A 22,737-nucleotide genomic window follows, 5' to 3' on the forward strand; every position below is an offset into this window, starting at 1 on the left:
TGCTGAAATTAGAATTAATGTTAGACAGTTTTTTCTTGATGACAAATTTCCAAGGTGAAGCACATAGTTCTCTATGGAGAACTGTGATATCTAGTGACATCTTGGCATGTATCCCCAGCACATACGATGTTTTCTTTCAGACACCGTTTGTGATGAGGTTCTATGATGTGTCTTTATCTGTACCTGACATGTAGAAATTTCAAGAACATGATAGCTCCTTTAAGTTTTATGCCATCATTGTGAACTGGATTTGGAATTGTGATTAAGTCATGCTGATCTACATAGTGAGTCCTAGGACAGTCAGAGCTCTGTAGAGAAACCCTGTTTCAAAACAACATCGTCACACAACAAACAAACGCTTATAAGATATTTAATAACTAACAGTATTAGTTCCTAATATGACCTGGCCAAGCACCCCAATAATCAAGACATAGTCCTGTGGAGTAATTTAATCAGCTTTAGCTCAATTACTGACTGGGCTCAACCCTCAAACTATTTTCCGCACTAGACTGCCTGTTTCTCAGCTCTGCTCCCCGAGTTACTGCTGTTTGAATCTCACCAGAGTTGTTTCTGGTCCATCAGTTTGTCTTCAGAATGCAACCCTCTTCCTGTCCATCCCGTCTAGTGGAGACCTCCTGCTCTCTTTCCTCTCTCCTGTGGTCTCTGTGTGGACCCCAACCAAGTACCTGAAGCCACACCCACCTCTGCTTTCCCCAGTGATTGGCTGTCAGCGCCTTCATTAGTTACATTAGGTATTTGGTGTATGTGAGAGTGTGCGTGTCAAGACTGCAACCAGATCTCGGGGGCAGGATTTAGCATTCAGATACAAGCAGCACCAGTCCAACCCCCCAAAAACCAACCAACCGACCGACAGACATCAACAACAAGGACGACAACAACAACAACAACAACAACGGGGTTGGGAGGAGAAACAGAACAAAACAAAATAAAAACGTCCCCCAGAGCCCACACTGAGGGTTGGAGAGAATCCTTGCATTTTAGCCCAGGTTTCTTCGTTCTGTAATTGCATCAAGGTTGGCACTTACTTTCTTCCATAGATAATTGGAAAAGTCACTTTGCTTTTGCCCTAAGAACCTGGGTTGCTAAAGCCGAGGGTCCTGGGCAGGGTCTCGTTGTCTTCTACAGAACACATCTGAGTGCAGTGCTTCTTGTGCAGGGCAAGCTTTTCTCCTCCTCACCGCTTCCTTAGCAGAGTTTTAAGTAGAAGAGTGGAGAGCCAGCTGAGTTATCAAGCTGTTACTTGACTATTTAAGTATCTGTCAAATTTAACAACATTAACCTAAGAAATGTATGCTTAGCGTGTGTGGTATATGTCTGTGCGGTGCACATCTGCTGGTCAGAACATGGTTTTGTGGGGTCGGTTCTCTCCCTCCACCTTAAAGTGGGTTCTCGGTGATTAGCTCAGGCCAGCAGACCTGTGGTCCACACGTGACCACCTTGGCCCAGCTTCTTGGGTGTAAGGTACCATCTTAGTTGTTTCCATGAGTGGTAGGAAGTGAGATTTCATATTACCCTTTCAGAGTGAAAGATCACATTGATAGTGCGGTCATGTTGCCAGAAGCACATTAAAGTGAAACTTTCTTAGAAGATTGGTTAGAAGCCATGCCCTTTAAGAACTCGTACAAATAGATGAGGTAGGACGATGGGGTCGGAGAGAACAGGAACAGTGGTGTCAGCAGGTTATGTCCGCTCTGTCTTCCAGCCCGAGGGAGGCAGCTCTCAGAATCAGGTCCTGTGTGCTGCAGACAGAGGTCAGTAGAAGGAACAGAAGGTGGATGGACAGCTTTTGCCCTCTCCAAGAACACAACAGTGACTGCATAGGCTAGCGCAGGTGGTTCTCAACCTGTAGGTCACAACCCCTTTTGGAGTCCCAACACCCCTTTCACAGGGCTGCCTAAGACCGTCAGAAAACAGATGTTTTTAACTTATGATTCATAGCAGTAGCAAATTACAGTCATTAAGTGTGTTACATAGTTATTAAATAGCGGCAAATAATTTTATGGTTGGGGGCTCACCACAGTTTGAAACACTGTACTAAAGGGTAACAGCATTAGGAAGGTTGAAAACCACTGTTCTAAACACACACGACCTGCAGGAACTCACTGTTGTGTGGAAATACATGATACTGTCCAATAATGAAGCCTTGAGCTTAACCTTTAGCCCTCAGTGTAGCTAGGAACTAAATAATTACCTACAACTTGAAAACAGGGCCTCTTTTTCTGTTTATTTTTATATTAAAGAGTTAGTACAGAGGTATGCATTATAATTCCTATGATATTAAATGTATATGATAATCAGAGTAACAGGAATGTACTATGTAAAACCATCTTTTATGCTTATTAGAGCGGATGGTTATTGATCAAAAGTTTGTTTTTTTATTTTGTGTTTTGTTGTGTTATATAAAACAGACTGGCCACAGTTTTGGGGTTGTGAAAAATATTTTATGTCTGTGTATATTGATAGCTAGGATTTGGAACTGTGGACTCAAAAGACTTCCTTTAGGTTGGGGATGTAGCTCAGTAGAGCTGTTGTCTCGCATGCACAAGGCTCCCAGTTACAGGGTATGTGGCGAGGGGATGGAGAAAAGGGAATTATTTTACCTGTGTTTACTTCACCTTTTAGCCTCCTTGGTTTTTCTGCTGTGAGAGACATTTAAAAATAGTGCCCTTTTCCCCTCCAGCTTCCACATGTAACCCCCACCTATCCCTCTAATGCTTCAGTTTTGGCCGGAACTGCCATGGTTTTTTGTTTGTTTTTGTTTTTTCTGTAACTCACCAAAGTGGTTAAGAAACGAGGGAGAACCTGCAGTGTTCCTTCCGTCTCTTAGAAACCACGGAATTGTTGACCGCTGGAAACGAATGAGAGAGCTGCCTGGTTTTGCCGCGAGAGTGTTGGAATTAAAAGTGCATACCACTACACCTAGAGTTACAATTACATTTAAACAATATAAAACTTTTAATTGAGTCTTTATGAATTTCCCATCATGCACCCCAATCCCGCTCATCTCCCCGTCCCTCCATATGTGCCCTTTGCCCTTGTAATCCCCCTCCCCAAAGAAAACAAAGCAAAAATAAATACAGATTAAAACCAAACACCACTGTGGGAGCTGTGGTGTGTCACAGTGTGTCACACAGTGTACCCTTTTGTCCAAACAGCTTCACTTGCAAAAGTCCGTTGCGGAGTCATTGGTCTGGGTCAAGGCCTCTGGCTTCTGCTGCACCATCAGTACTGGGTCCCCATCCTGTGGTTGCTCTCAGTCCTGGTTCTCAGCTTTGGATCTGCAGGACCAGTCCCTTCACATGCTCCAGCAGCTCATAGATGGGGTAGATGTTGGGTTGGGCCTGGATCTGGATTGTAATTAGGTTGGTCAACTCACCAGCTCTCTCACTGGTAAGGGGTGGGGCCAACTCATAGTGCCATGGCTGACAAACAGGCAGGCCAGCTCAGCTCTGCCCTTGGATATAACTTTGACCTCAGGGCACCCCTGAGGCAGCACAGACCTCAGACATCTGTATGGCCTTTGTTGGTAATGCCTGGCAGCAGGCAGACCTGAGACTTCTTAATCGTATTTACATATGAGAAAGACATCTTGCATGCTTTATTCTGGGCAGAGTTACTTGGAATGCCCTTTTAAATTGTTGAGACAATTGTGTAAAGCTTAGGCTAATCCCCAAACTTCTGTGTAGTTGAGGCTGGTTTTGAACTTTTAATACTCTGCTCAGTAGCAATCCTGTTGTATAATTGCTTATTTCCGTGATTCAGATTCAGTGTCTCTAGTAGGTATCTGAATTACTGGAAAAGATGTTAAAGTTGTAAGCAGGGGCACAGTGAAACCACTGAACTAGACCATTCTGTTGGTAGAAAGGTGGTTTATTTGGGGAAGTCTGACTGGGTGGGGAAGCCTTGTCAGTTTTAAGGGAACAGGTAGTGAGTGGCAGGAGGAAGTGTGGGTGCTGTGTGAATGAATCAGGAACTAGATGCCCTTTGTCTAAGGTAGTTGACCGTCGTGTGGATAATGGAAGTAATGGCTTCTCCTGACCGACTGCTTGATGAGACGCCTGAGAAAGGCCGGGTTTAGGTGTTTGTGTACCAGACAGTGATCGTCCCATTTGCCCAGCAGCGTCCAGTCTGAGCTGAGCCTAGACTGTCATTTAGAGCATTGTCAGCAGCAGCATTTTTAGGGCCCTCTTTGGACCAACAGAAGCCTCCTCAGAGGGTTGCTTTGGGTGCGTAGTTATAATTTTGTATTTTTAAAATTTGGCAGTGGTCTTTTGGATTTCACTTTCTTTGCTTTTTGGTCCCTGATACTTTGTCAAGTTTGGTTCCAGACTCTAGAGGATATTAGACAAATTTTTAAAAGGCAATACAGATGGCTGGCGCTGTCCTAGTGGCAGTGGCGATGGCAGTGGCAGCTGGGGCCACAGTCCTCTTAATCCCAGCACTCAGGAGGCAGAGTTGGGCTGTGATTTCAAGGCCAGCCTAGTCTACAGAGTGAGTTGTAGGACAGCCCAGAGAAACCCTGTCTCACACACCACCCCATTCTAACCCCCTCCCCCAAAAGAGAGGTGAACAGATTGCAGCAGATGCAAAGCCACCAGAAGAATGCTGGGATCCGGTCAGGGAGCTGCAGTGTCAGTAATGTGCAGGTGAAGAGAAACTGCTGACCCCAGTGTCTTCATTCTGCTTGATAATAGCTCTAAAAATGCTTGACTCTATTAGGTATCCTAGACTTAAGGTGTAAGGTGCTCTGAACCGTGAGTATTTGTGGGACTTTTTTTTTTTTTTAATGGTTTAAGCTTACCAAGTCACCATTTTAAGAACTGAAATGGTGAAGGTTGCCCTTGCCCTTGGTTAGAGCACCTTCCTGCAGGGCCTTGTGCTGCTGCCCCAGCTCCATCTTCACTTGTTACAGCTACAAGGGCATCATTCTTGTGTGTGTGTGTGTGTGTGTGTGTGTGTGTGTGTGTGTGTGTGTGTGTGTGTGTGTGTGTGTGACTGAAGAGCAGCTGCTGGGAAGAAGGCCGTGGGTTACCAGCTATATCGCCATGCTCATTTGCTAGAAGGTCGTTTTGTCATAGTTATGTGATGCTTGATATTTTAGAATTCATTTTGTTAAAAACTAGAATCTTTACACATTAATTTGGGGTACAGTGAGCAAATAATGAGGGAACAGTCTGTGAAATATGTGAAATTTGAGTAAATGTCAATTTTCCTGTATATTTTTCTGTTTCTGTTTTAAAAATGTTTCTCCTGTTGTAACAAAGCCAAAAGCTGCAGCGCTTCTCCGAGCCCTTGGTGACCTCTAATCACGGCCTCTAGTCGCTGGCTTCTGTCCATTGCCTGTTGAAGGCAACGTAGCATCTTTTCGTACATCCTGGCTCTGTCTCTCCTGCAGTTGAGTTTAAAGGCATTTACATTCCCACACGGGACTGACGCCCTTGCTGCATCAATGTTTGAGACAGACATGATGCTGACTGTAGAACTTAAATTTTCAGTAGTGAAAACTGTTCTTTTTTGGTTTCCAAATACCTCCAATAGAATCTGATGAATCTAGTAGGAATTTCTCTTCGCGTTGTCCTGTCTTCTCATTCTGTGACAGGTACTTTGTTCCTAACATCACCTTCTCCTGTGTGAAGGAGGCACCTCCTTTTTTCTCTCTAGACATTGGGTTTGTGTCCTTTTTCTCTTGTGTCTCTTTTAAAAGAGCACTTTAACATTTATTTTCCTAAAGAGTTCTCCATTTAATTCTCTTCCTGTCACTTGGCACCCTTCTCCGCAGTGTGAACCCCAGGCTTCTCACCTCCAGTGCAGCCCTGTCCCTGAGCTCCAGATCCTGATGACTTCAGTCTGTGTGTCTGATAGGAAAGGCCGTCATCCCCCTATTCCAAGTTGTCTTCTTGTCTCTTATCTCTAAACTCTACCTACCAGGCCCATTTACTTCCTGGCCATCGGGACCATTTGTCCTGGAATCAGGCCCTGGATCCTGTTGTTATGTCGCTGCCGTCTTTATCCCTTCCTTCCCGTCACTGCCACGCCCACCCCCACACATGCTGACCTTGCTCCTTTGTAAACAGTTTACCCACTGACCGACACTTGCTCTATGTGAGGATTATTTCCTAAATGTGTGGGGAAGAAGAGGATTGGGGAAGTAAAAATCAAGTAAGAGTGGTTGGCTAAACAAGGGAAAGGTCGTGTAAACTAAGGGAGAGACCCGTGAGCTTTGCCCAAGACATTAGCCCAAGACGAGTGAGCTTCCCCTGTGACTGACTCCACAGCTCTCCCGATCTGGTTGCCACGCTAGTGGAGAGAAAGCCTGGCTCCATTCTTCCCTGTTCTGTTGCGGTTTTATTCATTCTTAAAGGTTTCCTTTACTGAATTCTGCTCCCAGTCTTAGGCAGTCATTCTCTGGCTGCTTGCTTCGATTAGACAGGCCATTGTCAAAGGGTGGTGTTGTACTTAGCACTAGCACGCTCTTGACACAAAGAAACACTACTTAGAATATACTCCATAGAATATGGCGGTGCAGCCTGTACAGGAGGCTGAGGTAAGAGGATCATTTGAACACAGTAGTTCCAGAGTAGCCAGGGCAGTATAGCAAGATCGTTCCTAAAATAATAATATTAGATCTATATCCTGGATCTCTCTTGTATGTATATTTGATATTGTGCTTTTTTGCCAATATTCTAGAATTTTCAGAAACTTTGATATTTAAAAATAAGTCTGTTATTTTGGTGATCTCTTTATAGATACACACAAAAAACTAATTTTCAATCTTAAAAATCTCAACAGTAATGTAGCTTTGAATGTGAAGCTATTCCAATGTATGTACATAAAAGTTCATTTATAAGGAATTGTTTGTCTTAATGTTGTATAGCTGTTTGAGTTCCCTCTTTGAATTTTCAGGAATGGTATTTTTATTCATTATTCTTTTGATAAGTAGAATCCTTTTCAAGTCAGCCATACCAAAAATTGTCTTAAAGATGATTATGGTCACTGGCGAGATGGTTCAGTGGTTAGGACCACTTGCCGAGGACCTTAGTTTGATGCAGCACCCAGGTCAGTTGACTCACAACTGCTTGTGAAGATGTACACTCACGTGACACACATACCTTTAAAAAAATTCTTGGTTAGACTGTTAATAGATTATTAAGATTTTTCTTCTGAGGACACTATTTCAGATGCTATCAACATAATATCTAATAACAGTGGTTTTCAGTTTTTTAAGGCTGTTTATGTCTGTCCACACTTTCTTTTTCTTCATGCTTAGATCCATTGCTGGATACTGGCATTTCCTTTTTTTCCCCTAGTCCTGTTACTTGTGGGAAAGATGTTAATTGCAACTCATGCAAGTTGGTTTCACAGTTCACTAATGGGTCATGTAGGCTGCAGTCTAGATCCCAGCGCCTTAGAATAGCTTTCCACAGAAATGATTATTCTAAGTGCAGAACCATAATAAGATACAAAACCATAATTACAGTAATTTGTTTCTTGAGTTAGTTTTTGTGGCATTTCAGAAATGTACGATAGTCAAACTTCCAAGCACCATGACAATATCTATATTATGTCCAAGCAGTGCTGTAAGACATAGATTTAAATATTTACCTTTCTTCATCTACTCAACTGTTGTGTGTTGAGTAGGCTTGGGAGTGCTGTGGCTGGTGAGTGTGGAGGTCAGAGGGCAGCCTTCAGGAGTCCGTTCCCTCCTCCCACTGTGTGGGCCTCAGGGATTGAACTCAGATCTTCGGGCTTAGCGACAAGCACTTCACCTCCTGAGCCATCTCACCAGCCCATTTATGGAAAATTTTAAACCTTTGTTTTTCTTTTCCTTTAGCAAGAAAGTAGCTTATGTAAATAAGTGGCTTCCAAGTACCTTTTCAAAGTTTTCATAAAGTTTAAAAAATTCCAGAGAGATTATATACCTAGTTTTACTTTTAAAGCTACAATTATTTCTTAGTGATTGTTCCATATAAGCAAGACACATGTATCTTATTCTCTGTAGTTTTAGTGACTCTGTGCTATGCTACATTTCTTTATTAGTTTAACTTCTTTAATGTAGCATTTCTTTAACTAGTTTCTCACGGACACGGACACGAGCTTTATTCTCCCTGCTCTGAGAGAATAGAGTGCATTTCCTTGGCTTCAGTTGTAGTTTAAATAGAAGCAGGTAGAGTGTACCACAGTCCTTTTCCATTTTAAATAGAAGCAGGTAGAGTGTGCCACAGTCCTTTTCCATTTTAAATAGAAGCAGGTAGAGTGTGCCACAGTCCTTTTTCATTTTAGCTTGTGTTCACTTCTGTGAAATACTTGTGTATATTGTCTCTTGCACTTCACTTTTTTGAATTGATTAAGGCTACTCATCCATACTTGTCTGATTTTCTTCATTATATTGTAATGATTTCTAGCCCTTTAAAATCTAATCATTATATAGTGTATTTCCATAAAAACTTCACATCTGCTAGTTTAATTCATTTTACAAGATTAAAGTTGGGCTGACTATACAGTTCAGTGGTTGAATGCCTGATTTTGAACAGACATTGAATATTTTCAATACCACACAAAAATGTAAGAAATGTCATACTGTTAGTGTGAATATAATTTTTTTTTTTAGCATTTGTTGGTTAGAAATAGTAGATGGATAGTAAAAAAACATAAATTAAAATTAGTTACTTTGTTGCATAAAACCAGCCCTCTGTTTTCTCATAATGCATGTATAGGTTTATTAGCAGACTGTGAAAGAAATTGTTTTGTGTAACAGAGTCAGTGCAGTAGATGTTTCCTGGATTGTGTTTAGTTCAGAGCAGTTGATCGCTTCCCCAGTTATCTTGTTTCTGGCAAGTGCTTTAGACTTTGTGTGAAGGATGCACACTTGAGTGATTGAGTCCAGTTCACTCTGTTCACACCTCCCCTTGAAGCACAGTGAGCTAAAGGGCATTTCATCGTTTCTATTGGTAGTCAGCGGTTAGTAGTTACTAACCCAAACCTTTAGCTACAGTTTGAAAACAGTAGTATAATTTCTTACAGCATTTGGAGGGCTCACTCTGCCATTTAGATTTAGAAAATGGCAGAGGGAGGGAGAGAGGGAATGAATTAGAATGTTCTTGAGAATAACGTTTTATCATGCAGACTCCATTGTATGTGTTTCATTTTGATATTTTAATTCTGCATATTCAAAGTCCTGTTGATTTATTTGTTTTCATGTTCTCATATGTAATGTGTTCCATGGAAGCTTACCTAAATAAACATCCATCCTAGCACAGTAAGGGGGATGTGAACTCTCAGAGCAAATATCTACAGAACTTTAAGTCAGAGAGAAAAGAAAGCAGGCTGTTTGGTAGAAAGAGCAGCAGCTTTCCTTCGTATCGCCACCGCACGTGTCATGTCGGCCCTCACAGAGCAGTGTCTCAGCACTCTGGGAGGCAGCACTGTGCCATTTCCCATCATGGTCTATTTCTTTTTAATGAGTATTTCTCATTGCCTTGATTGGTTAGCTTTTAAAGGATGGACATAGAGCCACATCACTTTCCTTCTCCCTTCCTCCCTCCCTCCAGCTCCTCCCAGGTACCCTCCTTTCAACCTCTCCCACGCATCCCTCCCCAAGTTGAACCTTTCCTTTGATTATTATTATTGTAACATTCCTCTTCCCTCTTTTTGTGTAGTCCCAAATATATGTAACGATCACGTACTTGGAAACCCCTGGGGTTTCTCCCCTTCCAGGTGAAAATGCCCATTGATAGTGACGCTCGATGACATTCTATGACGTTTGTGCAGCCGTTTCTACAGGAGGCTGTCCCAGAGAACTTGCTGGAATTCTGGTTCTTAGAGTCTTTCTGCCCCTCTTCTGCAATGCTCCCTGAGCTATGCTCAGGATCCAGGAGCTGTTCCGTAGTTGTAACTGTGGGGACTCCCCATGTCCCCCTGATCTCTGTATCCTGTCCATCTGTAGTGTTCTGTGATGGTCTCCATTGGAGGTAAAGTCGGGGTTCGGGGGGGGGGGAGGGCGTGGAGCTGACACTTGGTTAGGGTTTTATCAACTTAAGTACAGCTCCTGTTTGTCAAAAATTATCTTATGCCATGTATTCTACATGGATAACTGCATACTTGTTTTTTCTTTATGTTCTTGCAAGGAATGGTAGTCGTGAGTAGTAACTACGGTTCGTCAGGAGTCTGACGTTGGGTTTGTGTACTTAGTCACTGGATGGGCTTTCATTCGTTCCAGAAACCTGTCTAAGTAGATTACCAGATTTAGAGTTAATAGCCTACTTTGTGTCATACGCTAATACAACAGAACTCACTTGTTTTTGTCTTTGTTTTTTTGCTTACATTGTATGTGGTGTTTGTATTATGACAAGTAGCAGTGGGAAACATTGACCTTTGGAACTCATGCCTCGTACTTGTGCTCGGACACACCTGGACCTTATACTGGGGAGAGGGGAAGACCGTGTGTGTGTGTGTGTGTGTGTGTGTGTGTGTGTGTGTGTGTGTGTGTGTGTGTGTGTGTGTGTGTGTGTGTGTGTGCGTGAGAACAACACAGAATTAAGGGAACCTTGAACCGTAGTTTCCTTTCATAGTGTGAGTGTCTCCTGCTGGAAGGCTATAATGGCCCTAATATGCTTTGGAAATGCTAGCTTAGGAAAGGCCTGTCAGAGGTGGGAGAGTGTCACTGCTAATTATTAACAACAATTTTAGGATCATTCCCCGGTGAAATTACACAGTGCTACTAATTTATTACAAAATTCGCTTCTCCATTATTATGTTATTTTAAATTTTGGTATATGCAGTACTTTCTAAAATAAAATCATTGGCAATGTTTTACCCAAGAGAAAACTTGATGGCCCTGTGAGTCATACTTTTATTTAAAAAAAAAAAAACAAACAATAATAGAAAGTTGAATTTATTTTGGGAAAAGTAAGTTGAGTATAAGGATTTTAGAGTCCTTTTTAAAAAACAGAGTCTGGAACCCAAGGGAGCTTTATAGACAACACGAAAGGCAGTGTGGGTAAAAATAGAATGTGGAGCGTTACAGACAGCACGGGGAGTGTGGGTGAAAATAGAAATGCATGCTGGAGTCTAGCTGGGTAAAGAATCCTGGGCTTCAGGAAAGACCTTATGTAGTGCCTTGGAGACAGATGTTTAGAGCTCCAACTTAGATTTTGTGTGTGTTTAGGACGATGGAAAGTGGGTACCTTTTATAACAACATGTCTGGAGGGTGTGTCCATTGAGCGTTTTGACAAGGCCGCACTGCAGCCAGGTTACCACACTGAGTGTCTAGCACAGAAGCCAGGTTCAGTGTGTGTCACAGGAAGTCAGAGTCTACTTACCTGCTGTTCAGATGGATCTAGAGCACATCTGTGGTTGCACGGACTCATGTGGAGCACGAATTTATGGAACAAAAGACTAAAGTCCATTGACAGAAAGGATTTTACCAAGAAGTAGGCCATGACTTTTTCCTTTCATTGTGTCCTTTCTAGATAATCACACATACTGTGATAAGTGGAGGTTTAGAGGGGAAGGACTGTCTTTAGGATCGGTGATATTTCTTAAAATGCCAATAATGTTCATTGTAAAAACCTTTTCAAAAAGAAAAATGATTGTTATCTCACACGGTGAAACAGGTATCAGTAATATTTTGCTGTACATTTTATCTTGTAAATAAATTATTTTATTTTTAGTAGATTTTAAAATAGTATATCCACATTGTAGCAATATCTGTCATTAAAAATGTGTGGTTGGACTGAACCTATTGCTCTGCAGTTAGGAGGATACACTGCTATTCCAGAGGACTTCCACTGTAGTCCAAGCCCCTGTGTCAGCATTCACGACTGCCTGTAACTCCAGCTTCAGGAGATCTGATTACTCTTGTAGTCATGTCCACATACCACACACACACACACGCTTTTTAAAACATTTCTGAAGCTGTAATATGTGGATGTGTCATAATTATCCATTCTGCTATTCTTTGTTCTGTAATAATGGTAGAAGGTTCACTAGTTGTTTTGTTGCGGTGAGGGTAGTGAAGATACTTTTTGTGTAATGTTTATCTAGGACTTAAGTGTTTCATTTGTAAACTAGTCTTAAAAATATATCTGAGAGCTGAGGAGAGGACTCAGTTGATAGAGTTCACATCTCTCAAGCATGGAGACCTGAGATTGGATCCCTGGAACCCAAATGAATATATCTTAATTAAAAAAACCATTCAAAATACTTTCTGATAGAGGATAATTTGTAAAAAAAAAAAAAATCAAAATTTCACAAGGTTATTTATTGTTGTTTTCATGTATAAGAATCATATGACTCAATTGATTTGTCATTCAGCAAATACTACTGAGTGCTTAATTATGTTATAGGTGCCATTTTGAGCACTGGGGCTATTAAATTAACAAAAAGCTTTGCTATTAATAAAAATGACAATAAGCAACTTACAAAACTGTGTCAATTTTAAGTAAGTACCTCTGTACAATAATGGTTAAAAGAATAATTTTTTTGGAAAAGATGGGAAATGAAGAAACCAAGCAGTGGCCATAAATTACTCAAAGGGAAATCTTTAGGAAAGGAGTGCTTGCACGTAAGGAATGTCGAAATGAACGTGCAAATTGAGGCACAACCAACTTCTCCCATGACATGGAAGGGAAGTCAGCCCCTGCCTGACACTAGACAGGACTGTTTCTGTGGTCAGTTACGTGCAGTGTGGACTCATGGCCCGGCTTCTGCAGCACTGGGGTCCGGTAGCCAACAGGATGCTCTCCTGGGAGTGCATTTTCTTCCACTGAAGTGGAAATGTTTTTCTTCAGATTTCTAAATTAGCAAGCATTGGTTTGAAATTGTAGATGAGGAATACAGAGCTGTAGTATGTTTGGAAGAATATATAGTAGTATAATTTTACTGCTTTAAAAAACAATTTACATCTGTCTACCCTTACCTTTGAAGACAAAGACAATTTTTGATTTACTTGTGAAAATCACAGTGCTGGCTGGAAAGCAAAGTGGAGAAGAGCTGATTACAGTTTCAGTAGGAGGGCCAGGGAGGACGTGCTCAGGAAGCGATAGATGAGAGTAGAGTAGACAGGCTCCTCCCTGCTCCCCTCACTGCCTTGGCCATTTTCTTGAAGAGCAGAGGGAGGGACAGCTAAGAACAGCACCTCAGCCATTAGACACTGAAGTAGAGATGCTGCATTTAGGGAGAGGTGTGGGCAAGAGGCAGACACGCGTATACATAAGTATTATTTTAATTCTGAAAGAAGATGAAATCATCAACAGATCCCTCAATCCCACAATCCTTCGGTGTGCTTAGGATTGTGCCATTCCCAGGAAAACAAAGGGAAATTACAATTTGCCTTTGTCTGAGAAGTCCACGGTTGACCGGGAGGCAAATTCGAACAGTTACAGGATAAGCTGTGCTAGCACGACCATACACCTGTGCAAATGATTGACTGAGTCCGACGTCATTCTGCCTCCATCACGTTCTCAGCGGCATCCATGAAACACGTAGGAAACTTGTCCAACTGTGGCACCTTTACACCTGATCTTAGCCACAAGGCCGAGGAGTGATGTGTGGCAACTTTAATAGTGACTGGCTCTCTGTTTAATCCCTAGAATTGTGTTGGGAGGAGCTTGACTTGAGCCTGTCACTGGCTAGGAGCCTGTGCCTAATGTAGCATCTAAAGCAAAGAAGACCCACGGAGGAAGGGCTGTCAGCCTTCCCTGACCTTAAAGCTGCATCATACAATTGTTATTACAATTAAATGGAGTAAAACGTTTGTATATAGTCGTTGTGCATATTTTAAGTATTTGATAAGCAGGTAACAAAAAAGAAAAAAATTCAACAAAAATACAATGATCAAGACTTGAAAACTGCTTACCAAGACAGATGTTTTGGTTCATATTTGGTTTTCTGTTTTGTTTTCTAAATTTTATTTTTTAACTTTTTTTTTTTATGTGTATGGGTGTTTGCCTGCATATATGTCAGAGTACCAGATGCATGTGTCAGAGCCCCTTGGAACTGGAGTTCCAGAGCTGCCATGTGGTGCTGGGAATTCAACCTAGGTCCAGTGGAAGAACAGCCAATGCTATTAACTGCTGAGCCATCTCTCCGTTCCCTGTGGTACACATTTTTGACCCCAGCACTTGAAAGTTTGAGGCAGGAGGATCACAAATTCAAAGCCAATCTGGACTAACATAAATAGGTCGTGTGTGTGTGTGTGTGTGTGTGTGTGTGTGTGTGTGTGTGTGTGAGAGAGAGAGAGAGAGAGAGAGAGAGAGAGAGAGAGAGAGAGAATTTACGCGTCGTGCATGCCGCATGTAAAAACACACATGCACGCACACACGCACTTGTGTTTTCTAGAGACCGAACTCAGGGTCTCCTGTATGCTAGGCAAGCATTTTAGTGTTAAACTGTACATCATGCCTATTTTTGCTTTTCGTTTTGAGATGGGGTCTCGCTAAGTTGCCCGAGCCTTGAATTTACTTTGTAGTCCAAATGGGCCTTGAACTTAAAATGTTCCTGCCTCAACTTCCTGAGTAGGCCTGTGACTGTAGGCCATGTGAACGAGGACGCTGAGCATCTGTCTTACAAACAAAAACGAACAAAGAATTAGTATGTTTCTGTGCCTGGTAAACCTGAATCCCAGTCGCATAGTCTGAGACAGGGATGTTTCAAAGGCTTTGGCCTTGCGCTCACGCCATTGTGACTGTGTTCCCAGGCTGCTGCCTCTCATGTGCAGGCGATGAGTTTCATTCGGTCTCTCCACTTCCGTGTCAGGGTGGAGCTTGAAGCTTGTACCCTGTGAGGGGTATTTTTCTCTGTACAGGACCTCTATGTGAGTCAGCTTTTGTCTATGTGACAGATGCTTGAGATAGTCAGATCACTACACTGCAAAGGCGTATTGTCAGAGATTTCAGGCCGTAGCTTTTTGGCCCTTTTGCCTAGAGCGTGTGATGGCACAGTACCCCATGGCTCGAGCGTGTGGCAGCAGAGGCCTGGCAATACTCGTGCCTTTGGGTGTAAGGAGAGGAGAAGAAAGAGGAGGGCTCGGAGGCCCAGTGTCTCCTTCAAGGGCAGAACGCCAACAGCCCTCCTTCTCCACTGGGCTGTAAGCGCTAAAGATTCCACTGCTTCCTGGTTCCAACATGGAGTGGAAATAATTATCACACATGCGCGCACACACACACACACACACACACACACACACACACACACACACACACACACACACACACACACTCTCTCTAGAAAAGGACCAGAAAGGTATTATCAGAATATTCTGAGAGCTGTTTCCCATTTCATGCTGCTTACCTCAAAACCAGGCCCAGTGGTGCATACCTGTCATTCAGGAGGCTAAGTTAGGACTGTAGTAAGACTTGTCTCAAAAGATCAGCCCCTCCTCGCTAATCAAGTAATCTCTCTCTCTCTCCCTCCCTCTCTCTCTCCTTCTCCCCCCCCTCCCCTCTCTCTCCCTCTCTCTCAGCTTTTGAGAGAACTGAAGCACCCTAACGTGATCGCACTGCAGAAGGTGTTCCTTTCTCACAGCGACAGGAAGGTGTGGCTGCTGTTTGACTATGCAGAACATGACCTTTGGGTAAGTTTCAACTGCTCTGTCCAGAGGATTAGTTTATGTAGATAAGGGGCACGCATGAAGCGGAATGTACTACTAATGCACTGAAGAGAAAGCCTGCTGCAATTCACAGTGTGGAGCAACTGTGGGAAATGCTGGGTGTAAAGATGAGTACCAAACAGAGGTTTATTAAAATGGTGACATCTGTAACACTTAGAAGTAAGAGGTTACTCCCGTGCACTCAGCTGATGATGGTTTGGCAATGCCTGTGGTGATCACTGGTTCCTTTCGAGAAGTGCACACACATTTAATCAAGTATATGCTTGTCGGTAGTTGATAAGTTCAAGTTGATCTCTTATCATATTGGGGAATTTAAAACTGGGTCTACCAAGTAGAAGTGTGGATATAGTTTTTATATTTTTATTCTTTTAACACTTATTTATTTTATGTATATGAACACAATCCTGTTACAGATGGTTGTGAGCCACCATGTGTTTGCTGGGAATTGAACTCAAGACCTCTGGAAGAGCAGTCAGTGCTCTTAACCTCTGAGCCACGGATATAGTTTTTAGAATGCCTTATCAATACATAAAAGAAGGGGGAGAAAGCCAATTCCTAACTGAAGCATTTTAAACATTTTTGTCTCTAAAACTACTAAAAAAACCAAATTTGACAGTTAAGTTGTAGATAAATTTGGTTCCATATGTTGTAGTTTGCTTTCTATATAAATAAAAAGATCTGAATAAGAATAGAACAGGCCTGTAAGGTCTCGTCGAATGAACTGTGAAAGTTCATTAGAGAGCCAATTACTGTGAGTCGTCTCTGATCTCCATGTGTGCTTGGTAGTACACACAAATGGAAACATACACATTTACACACACATATACACACATGCACACACACACAAAACACATAAATAAAATATAATTTTTTCATAAAAATTATTTTGTTCATCATGGTAATGCATACTTGTAATCTAAGTACTTGAGACGTGGATATAAGAGAATCAAGAATTGAGGGTCACCTATATATATAATGAGTTTGAATTCTGGACTAACCTGAGGCCCTATCCCAAAACAAAAGTGCTTTTCTGATTTTTCTTAACCCTGCTCTATTTCTACAAAGCTTCCTTGATAACGTGTTTAGCTCACTTTAAACAGGAGTATAGGGGCTGAGGCTCTGACTCAGGGTGGGTCAGGTGCTGGCTGTTCTTCATAGGCCCTGGGCGGGATTGGAGTGCAGGTATAGGCTGGGACTTTGATGTGACCTGCAGCATTTTCCTCCCTTGCATTTCAGTATCTTATAACCCACATTCCACATGTATTGTAAAATGTGAAGATGTGGTGTGGTTCCTACTTTCCTTTGTACTGTTCTTCATATGATACAAACCTCTAGGGGCATCTGAGCCTCAAGGAGGTGGTGTTTTCCCTGCAATGCACAGAGACCTCCTGTTAGGGACATTAGCTAAGCTTACTGACTTTGTGTAACAGTTTGCCGTTCTCCTCCACCCACGCGGATATCACTGCTTAGACAGGCGTTTGAATATCCACCCTTTCCCCATTTTGAGGTGATTTAGTGAAAATTCTTAATGTTTTCATTAAGTCTGATTATAGACCCAATTAACATTCATCCCAAAATACATTTTTGGACAACCTTATTATTCAGAAATTTTTGTGTCATTAACTTTAAAAGGTAATACAGAGTGTTTATTTCAGTTTTGATTTTGGTGGGGTTTGAGTGGAGATATGAGCAGACTATAGTATTACAGTATGTTTTATTTTCTAATTTTTAGCATATTATTAAGTTTCACCGTGCATCAAAAGCAAATAAAAAGCCCATGCAGTTACCAAGATCCATGGTTAAGTCGCTGCTGTACCAGATCCTCGATGGTATCCATTACCTCCACGCAAACTGGGTGCTCCACAGGGACCTGGTAAGCACGTTGGTTGAATTCATCACACATCTTTTCTTCCTCAAACCTAACAGAATCAGTCATTTTGATACAATTATAATAGAACATTAGCTAAGAAAAACCTGTAAATACATGCAAAAGGAGGGATAACCTACAATCAAAAGACTGGGAGCTGACGAAGTGGTGTCTCCTGGGTATAGCCTCAGCACTTGAGAAACTGAGGTAGGAGGATTGCCGCGAGTCCAAGGACAGCCTAGGTTTGCCTTCTCCCTTAGTCCTTGTCTCCCCTCCTCCTTCCCCTTTACGCCTTACAGAATGCAGTAGTGCACACCTGCCACCCCAGTACTCAGTGAGGGAGTTTACAGCCAGCCCGAGCTACTTAGCAAGGCCCTGTCTCAAGTAATCAAAAACCTAATCAACTAGACTATCTCTAACCGTTCGGTCTCTATTAAATCAATACATGGCTTTAAACTGTCAGTGTGATTTTTAATATTAGTAGTGTGTAATTTTAATGCTACGTCAAGATGGAAAGCTGGTGGATTTTGCTTCAACTTTCTTCTTTATATAAAAGCACTAATAATGAAGTTGAGTTCTAATTTTTCATCCCCTTAGACTTAAATAATGATATTACCTCTAGTGAAAAGAATGTTGTTACCAATATTGCTTAATAGTAAATAAACGGGTTTAATAGCCAGGACATACTAATTAGGCAAATTCTCCACAATGCAAACGCCTGGTCTTATTTTGCTTTGGTATAACAGACATTTCCTAGTGTAAACTTCATTGCCAGGTTAGACTATTTTGATTTATTACAGACATAAGGATGTAGGGCACTGGTGATCCCCGTGCCGTTATCGTTGCAGATATCATCTTCCCCACATAGTGTCATAAGACTTTGTCTTTTCAGGCTTTTGTGAGTTCAGATCTAGAAGTGACAGGCTTGGTTGAGGTAGCTCCAGCCTCAATAGCTGAGGAGAGTGATTTGCTGCCGAGAAGAATGAGTGCACGAAGAGAAGGCGTTAGTGCCCCTGGGTACCTCGTCTCCAGGCCTGGAATCTGCCCTGACCACCTCTTGTTGTGGCATTGGAGTTGAATTGTGACGGAATGGTAGTGACCACAGATCAGTCCTTCATTTAGTTAGCATTTTAAAAAATTATAGGGATCTCTAAGTCTCCTGGCGCTCCAGTCCTGTTTGTCATGAGTAAAGGACCACGTCTGAAAGCCTCACGGCGGCACTTGATGCTGTTCTGGAGTGACCACACAGACAGCGTGTAGAGCTCGTATTTTCAAGGGTCCAGTCACATTTGAATCATGAGTGAGAATCTCTTATTGAGGGTTGGTTTGAGTGTTTACAGAATTACTGTTTTGTTCTAAGCAGAATCGTTTTCTAACGTCTGTGGACACTGATGAGTATTGGCGAGGACTCCATGTTCTTGTTTATTTGCTGTCTACTTCAGTGTCCTCGCTCTTGGTTATGGCACCAGCCGCCTCTTAGCATCCAGACTTTTGACCTTTTTGTAGTTCACATCTAGAACGTGGCATTGTCATGTTTATCTTCTCTCTTCTTCTCACCTGTTTTTATCCCCTGTACCCTTCCTTGTTCAGGCCTTTATTACATCTGTCTTTTATCATGGTACTGGCTTCTGCATGTGTCTACTACATTAACTCTTTTTCCTTCCAGTCCATGAGACCTAATGACCATTTCTTAGCCTCTCATGAAGTTCGGAGTTTCTAGTCTGCTGTTCAGGATCTTACTGAGTATAGCTCTGATGACTTAGACACACCCTACAGCCGTTTACTATTGGTCGTTCCTGTGTTGTCCTCATGTCTCTTGCCTTAATGGCTTGCATTTCCTGGTCTTACTATTCTTGCCCCTGTCTCTATACTCAGAGGTACTTGTCTTTCAAGGCTCAGCAGAAATATTTAAAGCCTGGTGCTGGAGACGGCTCAGCAGTTAAGCACTGACTTGGCCGCTCTTGCCGAGGACCTGGTTGATTGCCAGCACCCACAGGCAGCTCAGCACTGTCTACAACTGCAGTCCCAGGGGCTCTGATGCTGTCTTCCGGCCTCCACGGGCACCAAGCATGCATGGGGTGCACATAGTAAAAAGCGTGAATACATATGATAAAACAAAATAAATTAAAAAAAAATTAAGCTTACATAATCTATCTCAACTTCGAGATGAAATAATTTGTTATTCATTTTGTTATATTTTGTGTGTGTTCTTTTATGATATTTGTTTTATCATATAGATGTCTTAGATTAGTAGTTCTAAACCTGTGGGATGCAACCCCTTTGTGGGCTGAACACCCTTTCACAGGGGTTGTGTAAGACCGTCAGAAAACATATCTACATTATAATTCATAACAACAGCAAAGCTATAGTTGTGACGTAGCTACAAAAATGATTTTATGGTTGGGGTCACTACACCATGAGGAGCTGCATGAGAGGGTTGAAGCATTAGGAAGGTCGAGGACCACTGTCTTGGATCATCTCCAGACTGTAACTCTCTTGGAAGGCAGGCTTTGGATCCGTGTTGTATACAGTAAATACTGTAGAAATGGCAGAATTTGAGACACTGTCCTCCATGAACTTTTATTAGTTTTGTGTAAAAGAAAGAGAAATGGGAGTGCATCAGAGACTGTCTCAAGGAGGTGGTAACTAAGAGGGGCACCGTGACCTCCCTGTGCAGCGACAGCTTTAGCATAGGTCCTCAGAGGTGCAGACTCGGCGCTCCCCATTCATGCCAAGGAAAGTACTCGGTGGGGAGGAGGCGACGACGCTCAGGGAGGAGGCAGAAGTGGAGCTGGACTGTGACACAGAATTAAAACTCAGCAAGGGAAGGAGTGTTGGGTATAAACTTTCCAATAAGAAATTCTAAGGTGAGAAGGCACTTGTGTTATCTCAGAAAGGACATGGATTCTGTCTGGCTCAAGTAGGAACTAATGGTATAGTGTAAAGAAAAACAAAAATTGGGTTGCAGCTGGTTCTGGAGTCTGGAGGGTTGGTTTAAGGTCCCAAAACTTTGTGACCCAAAGAATGGAATCCCAGTGTTTACAAACGCTTTGTGTCCATAGGGTGAACATAGGGTTTAAATATATGATGAGAGAGGCTCTGGCCTCTCACAGGGCTTGTTTGAATTTGTCCACACGGTTACTGTAGCTTTCCATGATTTGTAAGTAATTCTAATGAAATTGGGACAGTCTCCCCAGTCCTTTCCACTGGCTAGGATCCTGGTATCTGGAGCACACTGGCCTGCTTTTGCCCAAGCGTTTTCAGGACTGGAATGTTTAGCCCATACATTTACACGTCCTCAGTGGAAACATTAACACACGTAACGTAAGAGTGTCTGTCCTCAGTGGAAACATTAACGCACGTAACATAAGCGTGCGCTATTAAAAGGAGATGGAGATCCTTGAAATGTATTGTTGTGGGCTGAAGACCAGAGCTGTTGTATGAGACCTGGAAGGCTTTTAACTGCTTCGTTTCCCATTGCTTTAGACCATCTGTGAGGCACAACTGTGTCTTTGTATTCACTGCGTCTTGCTCATTATTTCATAGGAGAAACCTGGAAAATCATGCAAGTATCATACTAGAAAAAATAGAAGCTTGCAGCTTGATAATATAATGAAAGGAAATTGAGTGTAGCTAAAAGCTAAGATTCTAGAGTTCATATACAGGATCATTAATCCTCAAAATGATTTTTAACTTTTTTTTCATATCTAGAACAATATTTCAGTTACATGATTTAGATCCTAGAATGTAATACAAAAGCAGAGAATTTTAAAAAGCACTAAAAAGATTATTTGAATTGAGGAATTGGCTTTGAAAGGAAAGGAGAAAGAACTAAATGTATTTCTCTTGGCTGAGAGACAGTGAAGGAGAGACATAAGTCTATAAATATTTGAAACCTGTAAACAGACAGAAAGCTCTATTTTAATTTTACAGCAGGACGCAGCACAGAGTAAGATGATGGAATGCAGGGTGACGTGTTCATGGGTTGTGCTGTGGCCTTGGAGGAAGGCCAGCATGTCGTTGGTAGGCTTCTCACAATGGCGAGCTTCCTAGAGCAGAGTTCATGCCTCACTGATTCTGTCCTGTGCTCTCTGACATGAAGACTTGTCTTCAGAGTATAAGACACTTCAGTTCTTCAGCAGAGACGGAGGCGGCGGACTGAGTGGCTCCTGAGAAGCTTCACTGACCCTGGTCTCAGAGCATTGCTGCTGGATCAGTGGCCTGTGTGACCTGTAGTCAGACTGGCTTCCCACTCACATCCCAGCACCACAGCGCCTGCTGAGCTCCAGGTCTTTTCTTTCTTTCTTTTTTTTTTTTTTTTAAATCTTTATTAACTTGGGTATTTCTTATTTACATTTCGATTGTTATTCCCTTTCCCGGTTTCTGGGCCAAAATCCCCCTAACCCCTTCCCCTCCCCTTCCCCATGGGTGTTCCCCTCCCCCTCCTCCCCCATTACCACCCTCCCCCCAACAATCTAGTTCACGGGGGGTTCAGTCTTGGCAGGACCAAGGGCTTCCCCTTCCACTGGTGCCCTTACTAGGCTATTCATTGCTACCTATGAGGTTGGGGCCCAGGGTCAGTCCATGTATAGTCTTTGGGTAGTGGCTTAGTCCCTGGAAGCTCTGGTTGCTTGGCATTGTTGTTCATATGGGGTCTCGAGCCCCTTCAAGCTCTTCCAGTTCTTTCTCTGATTCCTTCAATGGGGGTCCCGTTCTCAGTTCAGTGGTTTGCTGCTGTCATTAGACTATGTATTTGCTGTATTCTGGTTGTGTCTCTCAGGAGAGATCTACATCCGGCTCCTGTCGGCCTGCACTTCTTTGCTTCATCCATCTTATCTAGTTTGGTGGCTGTATATGTATGGGCCACATGTAGGGCAGGCTCTGAATGGGTATTCCTTCTGCCTCTGTTCTAAACTTTGCCTCCTTATTCCCTCCCAAGGGTATTCTTGTTCCCCTTTTAAAGAAGGAGTGAAGCATTCGCATTTTGGTCATCCTTCTTGAGTTTCATGTGTTCTGTGCATCTAGGGTATTTGAGCATTTGGGCTAATATCCACTTATCAGTAAGTGAATACCATGTGTGTTTTTCTGTGATTGGGTTAGCTCATTCAGGATGATATTTTCCAGTTCCATCCATTTGCCTATGAATTTCATGAAGTCATTATTTTTGATAGCCGAGTAATATTCCATTGTGTAGATGTACCACATTTTCTGTATCCATTCCTCTGTTGAAGGGCATCTGGG

General features: G+C 42.4%; 1 protein-coding gene across 3 annotated transcripts in view; it reads left to right on the forward strand.

The window, feature by feature from the left end:
• Cdk19 (cyclin dependent kinase 19) overlaps nt 1-22,737 on the forward strand; it is a 140,275-nt gene that overhangs the window by 78,054 nt on the left and 39,484 nt on the right. For 2 of the 3 annotated variants that reach the window (XM_032888295.1, XM_032888296.1), the window contains 2 exons: nt 15,483-15,593; nt 17,362-17,502. In XM_032888295.1, the coding sequence (XP_032744186.1) occupies nt 15,483-15,593; nt 17,362-17,502 (252 nt within the window). Of the gene's footprint in view, nt 1-15,482; nt 15,594-17,361; nt 17,503-22,737 lie in introns of those variants that run through there. The other variant, XM_032888297.1, reaches the window with a different exon arrangement.

This window comes from Rattus rattus, chromosome 18 (assembly GCF_011064425.1).
Source record: "Rattus rattus isolate New Zealand chromosome 18, Rrattus_CSIRO_v1, whole genome shotgun sequence".
NCBI lineage: Eukaryota > Metazoa > Chordata > Mammalia > Rodentia > Muridae > Rattus > Rattus rattus.